Source organism: Myotis davidii, unplaced genomic scaffold, assembly GCF_000327345.1.
Source record: "Myotis davidii unplaced genomic scaffold, ASM32734v1 scaffold299, whole genome shotgun sequence".
Taxonomy (NCBI): domain Eukaryota; kingdom Metazoa; phylum Chordata; class Mammalia; order Chiroptera; family Vespertilionidae; genus Myotis; species Myotis davidii.
The window spans coordinates 4,347,074-4,354,983 of record NW_006293088.1 but is presented as its reverse complement, the minus strand read 5'-3'; the positions used below and the strand labels follow the sequence as shown (position 1 = coordinate 4,354,983).

General features: G+C 37.5%; 1 protein-coding gene across 5 annotated transcripts in view; it reads left to right on the top strand.

Moving 5' to 3' along the window:
• The first annotated feature begins 367 nt into the window (after positions 1–367).
• PRDM2 (PR domain 2) overlaps positions 368–7,910 on the top strand; it is a 97,604-nt gene continuing 90,061 nt past the window's right edge. For 4 of the 5 annotated variants that reach the window (XM_015565870.1, XM_015565867.1, XM_015565868.1 and 1 more), the window contains exon 1: positions 404–502. In XM_015565870.1, coding sequence (XP_015421356.1) covers positions 494–502 — 9 coding nt within the window. In that variant the 5' untranslated portion in view covers positions 404–493. Of the gene's footprint in view, positions 503–7,910 lie in introns of all 5 variants that reach the window. The other variant, XM_015565872.1, reaches the window with a different exon arrangement.

Sequence of the window (7,910 nt, the reverse complement as noted above, 5' to 3'; positions counted from 1 at the left end):
CTTCAGGAACTTGAAAAACAAAATAATGTAAAGGGATCTATTTGTGTTTGTATTCAACTCAGTATTGATATAAGTAAGAGAAGGACATTAAATTGCATAATTTATGCAACAAGGCTTTGTGTTCATATGAACAAAGCTAACATTTCTTCTTAGGAATGATGCAATTCCAAAGCAAAAATTTGATGTCATTCTAATGAGTCTGCTTTCAATTGTAGAGTACAATGAAGCCCTGGTAAAGATTAGCAAGAAATCTTTTTTATTGTAGCTAATAAATCTGTGAAGTAAGCTCTCAGCATAAATCGAAGTTGATCGGGCATGGAGTTGCTTTATGAATAGCCCTTTGAGCAAACTCTACAGTTCTGTATGTGGTTTTAAATCACTGTAAATGTGTAGGCAGGTACATATTACAATTGTCTGTTTTTCTTTTTAGGGCTCATGTAATCAAAGAAGTTTTTGTTGTGTGTATCTTTTCAGAACACAACAGGAATTGAAAATGAATCAGGTGAGTTTAAATATAAGAATTTATACAAATACATTACCTAGATGTTAGACCAGTTCTTGATTTCTAAAAGATAGTAGCACACAACATTCATTCCTCCCAGGTTTTCCTTTCTGTTCTTAATGCCATTAATGAATCCATTGCTTTCATGGTGTGCATTTTGGGGGCAGGGGTTGGCATTTCTATGGAACCCTGAGTAGTGGACTCATTCATTCTTAGGGACCTAATTCAGATTTTCTTTCTTCCTTTCTTTCTTTTCTTTTTTTTTTTTTACCTCTCCACTGCTACACTCTGGTGTTAGTTATTTGTTTTGTTTTGAGGCTTACTAAGCTTTTATTTTTAATACTTTTAATTTCATAATACCCATTGACTGAAAAGAGAATATTAAAAGTTTTGTTGTTTTTTTAAAGACCAAAATTGATCAAATGGGAAACTTTAAGATGCTCTGTCTTTGAAAAACCTGTTCATGGAATAGAAACAAGAGGGCAGATATTGAAATGGAAGATGTGCTTCACCTTTCAGGGGTTTGGGATTACCTGGAGATTAAACAGTTCTGCTGTGGACATTTCTGTAGCCTCAAGGGTGTTCTGATAAGTAGAACCTGTTATATGGATTTAATATATTGTAGAGTAGAATTCTTATTTTCTGATCTTAATATTATTCACTTGCAGTTATAGAAATTTATGAGTGTCAGAAACATTCTCTTTTGAATCTTTATAAACACATTTTTTAAAAAAAGGACAGAACTTAAATATGTGAAGTCTATAATTTTTAGTGCTTAGCGTAAAACTACCAGTCTGGAAAATATTTGTATCCCTCATCAAGTGAAACTTGGGACACCTTTTTATCAGTTGCAGGTGCCTCTAACTGAGATCACAAGTCCCATTTTATTAGGTGGCCAAGTTTAATAAATTCAGTCCTGTGTTGCATTGAGAGATGTGAAATTTTTGGAATGGATTCTTTGATTTCTTTTTATTACTTTCTTTATCAAAATATGTTTATGTTAATGCACAGGACCATACGTCATAAAAATGAATCTGGTGAACACATGGGGCACGTGGTTTCCATTATTTTAAAACTTGCAGATTTACTGACATGCTTTTGAAGGCAAATTGTTTTTGAAATGGTAAAATGGGGGAGGGAAGGAGAACAGTGGATTTTCACAGTCATTGCCCATAAAGTTCTATGCGTATATGTGTCATAGATTTCATATATTTTCCCATTTTAAGACTGATTCTTAATGTGAACCTTGTCACCCAAAGGAACTTGCTTTTCTAATGGCCCAGGAACTGTTGTTAGTTAGAAGTCTTGATTTTGGATTAGAATGATCATGAAAAAAAAAAAAAAAGGAACGACCGTGAAAGTTTCCAAAATGGAATCTAAATATTGACGTTGCTTTTGTTGCCTCATTGTTCAGCAGTCATTATTTCAGTGGCTACAACTTTCACCTTAGGCTTAATAATGCTTTAATCCTTACATCTTATTAGGCTATTAGTAGTTCTAATATTTTATTTCTTTGACACCTCACACATTCGCTTCAATATTTCATTTATATCAAATGAACTTGTATTTAACGAAAGTCCACATGCCATTTAAAAGAGTTGTGACCATTTCTTTTTTTGGCTTTTTTACAGTTTCATTTTGCGTTTGACAAGTTTTAATATCAGATCTGCAGAGGACTGCCTTTGATGCTGAATGCCAAATATCAATGGGAAAGGGTCCTCTTATGTTTCTAATGGTTAGCACATTTCTGATGTGGGTGTAAGTTAAATGGCCTGGTAGTAATGAAACTTTTATTTGTATTATAAAAAGTCCACTTTTTATGAGTAAAATTTCAGCATCTTTAGTTATATTTTCTTTATTTGAGGAATATTAGTTACATGATATTTAGTCCTGATTATTATGTCGTGGCAAAAAATCTGTGAGTGTTTCTGAATAGTTATCCCAGTGATTTTTAAAAATTAAGAATTGTTTCAGGACATTTTATGTTTTTCCCTCTTGTATTTATTCTTCTCATTTGCAGCCAGTGAAAATGAGCAATGCATGCTTCAAAACTTCTAAATAACTATACAAAAGTGTAGATAACCAAAAAGTTTTAACTTGAACCAGATTTGTAATTCAAATCTTGATGGTGAGTTTAGGGTTAGATTTTTCTCTCTAGGGACTGATCCATATAGCTTTGATGAATGTTAGCTGTCAGATCTGGCTCTTGTAATGGGTGTGGTCTCTAAGACAATACGCAGCATCATTCATCCATGTGTGCCTGACAGCCAAGTTTTAGGGACTAAAGGACCCTAGGAGTGAGCATACCATATTGTTTACAAGTTAGTCCTTTAGAGGAAACGAGAGTTCAAAGCCCCAAGCGTGCTGGTATTTTAAGCACTGACTATTGAAGCAGCCCCTGGACTGCTCAGTGTTACCAATGCGTTTCGAGTGGTTGCTTGCGAGGCTTTCCCTCCATTCCCAGCCCTGGGATCCTGGAGCCAAGGCCCACTTGTTCTTTATCCTTCTTTCTCTTCTGGCCTGTTCTCCACTCAGCACTTACCCCTTTAGTACTATCTCTTGTCTTCCCAACTTCGAACCCAGCTTGCTTTCCATGTGAGCCTTTGTTCCTCTAACTGAGCCCAGGCCTGACTGGCAGGCAAGAGGAGCAACTCTCTACCTCCTTCCCTCGCTGTCCATTCTCTTTTCTCTCCATTTGCAAATCATAGATATCCTTTACTCCACTTACTTTACACATCCATCTAAATATTTAACTTCGAGATGTTCCACTATTTTTCTCCTCTTTTTTTCTTCGATTTATCTAGCAGAATCCAGAACTTTATAAATGGTTCTTTCGTTGAAGAGTTTAGAATGCTTTATAGAAGTTCCTCACCTCCTTTTCTTCAATGTCCTTCGTTATAACGTTGATGAGATGCCTTAGGAAGTTAACTCTTATTTGTATCACTTAGCCCTATGCTAAAATTGTTTCATTTTACCACATTGCACTTAAAGTTGCACAATCTATGAATGACATTAAATGAGGACTTACTGTACTTTTACAGAACATAAAAGTGAGTGCAGTTCCATAATGCAACTATGCTCAAAGTAGCTTACAGTAGGTATGTTAGAGTTTAATGCCATATTCCTATCTGTTGAGTGCTTACCCAACATGCCAGGCATTTTGTTATCGCACATACATTTTCTTATTAATTCAGTCTTCATACCCATCCTATGAAGTACAGGCTTTTTAACCATTTTATGGATGAAGACATTAAGGCCCAGAGAGGTGGCTTGGCCATGATCATTCAGGCATGTGGTAGGTCTCTGATTCACACCCAGGCCTGTAGATCCCAAAGCCTGGTTTTTGCTCACTGTGCTATATTGCTATATCAGGATAAGCTGTGTGATGCCGTGCTAACAGGCTGCTCCAAAATCTTTGGGGCTTAACACAGCAGCCATCTATTTCTGGTTCTCAGTACACATCCATTGTGGCTCTGCTATTGTGGTTGCTCAAGAACCAAGGATGATGGAGGCTTTGTCTCAACACATGTCACTTCTGTTTACATTTAACTGGCCAAAGTTAATCATATGGCCACATGTAATTTAAAACTCAGGTGGGGGGAGCAGAGCATTCCGTCAAGTGCCTGGGAGGAGAGAAGAACTATAATATTGGGGTATAGCCCCAATCATTCCAGCTTTATTGATATATATTTAATATATAACATTCTGTAGTCTTTCACCTTGATGATTTAATACAATGGCCTTGATTACCAATTTATCGAGTCACACTTAATTTTCTAAAAAGAACCTTTGTATAACTCTTATTACTAATATTTGAAACTTCTACCAGTATAGTAGCTTATGATTGCAGCATCTCTCTGTCCTCATCAGTAATCTGTGGTAATGCTAGCAATTTAGCCTTCTAAACTTGTTTTAAAGTCTTACATACAAAAAAAAAATCAAAAGGAAGGTATAATCACTTGATGCTGCATATGTAACCCTGAGAACTGTGATAAGCCATCCATATTTCTATCATCTTCACTGGGCTGAAGTTCATTCATCCCATCACTCCTCCTGCATAGACTGCATCCCAGTGTGCTATGGTTCTGCAGTGAAGCAGAGAGGTAAGGGCCCTGCTCTGCAATTTACACACTCGCAGAGGGCGGCAGTGCCAAAGCAGGAAGATAAGTTCAGACAGTGAAAAGTGCTGTGAAGACAGTGCAGCAAGGTAATGTGATAAAGAACGCTGGGTGAAGGTAGGGGGAGGCTCTCTGGATTACATGGTCAGAGAAGGCCATTCCAGAAGGGTGAATAACAATAGAATCATAATAAATTAATAGAATTCTTAATAATAATTGAATAATAGGCCCAAGTAATAAGCAAGAACCAGATATATGAGGATCTTGGGAAAGAAAATTCTAGGCAGAGTGAGCAACAGACAGTACAAAGGCCTTGAGGTGGGAATGAGCTTGCTGGTTCAAGGCACAAGGTGTAAGCCAGGGCTGGAGCTGGGCAATATGTGGGACTCAGACAAGATGAAGTTAGTATGTGAGGCAAGGGCCAGATTTATAGGCCCTTAAAGGCCATGGGAAGAAGTGTATTTTTTATTATAAGTTCAGTGGGAAGCCACTGGGCAGTGACATACTTTGGTTTTCATTTTTAAAATAGCATGCTCACTGTGCCATGAGACTGGATTGTAAAGGGGCAAGAGTGTAGTAATGTGTTTGTTCACTACTGAGATTAACACCATATTTGAGGACATTTTCTTCACTTGGACAGCTTAATGGACCTGCCAGCTTTGTGCAGGAGGGTATTTTTTAATGTTTCAGAACTGTTTGACTGCTTTTCTTTTCCAAAGACGGTATATAAGATTTTCTTATCTATGTCCCCATCTGTTTATTGTTATTGCAGTCTTACTCATTCCTTAACCACATATAATTTAATGCTATTTCAGTAAACTGAAGCTTGTTTGATCCCCACCCCCATCCTTTTTGCCCCAAGAATAGTAAAGAGTCTTTATTTCAAGTTTAATCGGAGTTGTTCACAGAATTTGAGTATTTTAATACTCTTTAATTCTTGGATTTTTTTTTGCTGGTAACAATGATTACTATGGTGGTTATTAGTCTGTGGTAGCAATAATATATCTTATTTTGAATATATAATGATATGTCTTAATATTAAGCAATATTACTCTAGTATTAGTTTTGATCAATTGGTATTTAAAAATCTTGGTGCTTTAATTAAATCAATTAAATCTGATATAATAATTTATGGCCATTGTCTGGGTAGAGTGTGTGAAAGAAGTACTTCCGTAAATTTAAACGAAATGCCAGGAGAATTTGCTTATTCTTATATTTTAAACAATGAAAACATGAGTATATGCTGTCTATGTCAGGGGGTACATGCAGCTTATCTACAGGAGGCCCTGCCAGTGTCATGCTGTAGAGCAGAGTTACTTTACTCATTCCAGTGAGTTTATCTGAGTGTGAGGAGAGGGAGTGGAGCAGGCTGGTTCCGAGGAGCAGAAGGGCGGGGGAGGTGAGTGGTCAGAGCTATGGGGTTGCTCAGTGGTCACTGCAAGGGCAGACCAGAGTAGACTTACTCAGGGAGAAGGGAAACTGAGCATTTTGAATTGGTTTTGAAAAAAATCTCCATTAAAAAGTTGTTTTTCTATGACATTGGTATTTTTGTTTTTTTATTTTCTAGGAGATTAAAGTTTCATTTTAACATGATTTAAAGAGGAAAGTGTAGGATTTTTTACTTATTTATGTGCAGTAAAATGTACTCATTTGGAGTGTATGGTCCTGAATTTTCACACTGATGTTATCTACCACCTCTGTCAAGAGGTAGGACATTTCCATCATCCCAGAAAGTTCCTTGCTGTGGCTGTGAAGTTCTCCCCTCAGCCTCTGCCTCAGGCAGCCACTGATCGACTCACTGTCCCTGTGGGTTGGCTTTTCCTGTTCTAGAATTTTTCATAAATGGAGTCATAAAGTACGTGCTCTTCTGTGTTTGTCTCCTTTTGGTCAGCGTAATGTTTGAGCTTTATCCAGTTGTGTATATCAGTAGTTTATTCCTTTTATAGAAAATACTAGAGGCCTGGTGCACGAAATTTCGTGCACTAAGGTGGGGTCTTTCAGCCTGGCCTGTACCCTCTCACAGCCTGGGATCCCTCAGGAAATGTCTGCCAGCTGGTCAGACATCCCTCTGACAGTCCGGGACCTCTTGCTCCTTACTGCCTACCTTGCAGCGGAGGCAGGAGAGGCTCCCGCCACTGCTGCTGCACTCGCCAGCCATGAGCCTGGCTTCTGCTGAACGGTGCTCCCCCTGTGAGAGCGCACTGACCACCAGGGGGCAGCTCCAGCATTGAACATCTGCCATCTAGTGGTCAGTGTGCGTCATAGCGGCCGGTTCTGCTGTTCAGTCGATTTGCATATTAGGGTTTTATTATATAGGATTTCATGGGCCATCACCTGACCATCTAGATAAAATCTCTTCATACCATGTTTCTAAAGGTTAGGGGAAACCCTGGGATGGCTTTCTATCTTTAATTTTAGATAGTTCCTCTACTTTTTTCTAATTCTAAAAATATATATTGTGTGAAAAATTGAAACCACTTTTGCTATTTTAGCATATTATTAACATTGAATTGCATTTTTATAAGTAATTACTTATTTCTATAAGTATAAATGCAAATTTGATTTTTCATACTTTTTAAAAAAGACTTCCAACTAAGATGGTTTCTATCCATGATGACTTAAACCTCAATTAATGAGTGTATAGTTGAGGAAATTAATGTGTTTAATAATGATGGCACTTAAATTTCATTTTGAATCACATATTCTACTAAATTTATAAATTAGCAATTTATAAAATAAAATCAAGCACAATGTCTTTCTGAAGATAATTGAATTATTTTTGAAATTTGAAAAAAATTTAGGAACTTGAACAGTATTTCCCTATGTAATATAGAAGACTGTGGCAGGAAGGGTTGCATTTTATGTTACTCTGATATAAATGCTTCGGTAGAGAAGGTGTCAGGATTGTTTAGCTCTGCCTCACTTTAGTTACCTTGTGACTCACATTCCACCTTCAGTCCTGGCTCTGCCAATCCAGCTGCGTGACCTTGAGCAAGTCACTGACTTTTTGGTATTTGCTTTCTCACCTGTTAAATAGGAAGAGTAGTGCTGCCCACCCCATGCAATTGTGGTCAAGAGCAAAGTTAATAAACATAAAACACTAAGGTTAGTTCCTGGCATATATGTAGGAAACACTGTGTATCATCATTCTTATTTTCAGGCAGTAACTAAGTCTTGATTCTGCCTTTTTAAAATACCTTCTTATCGAGCTCACTGTTCAATTCCTGGTCAGGGCACATGCCTGGGTTGCAGGCTCGATTCCAACTAGGGGGCATGCAGGAATCAGTGGA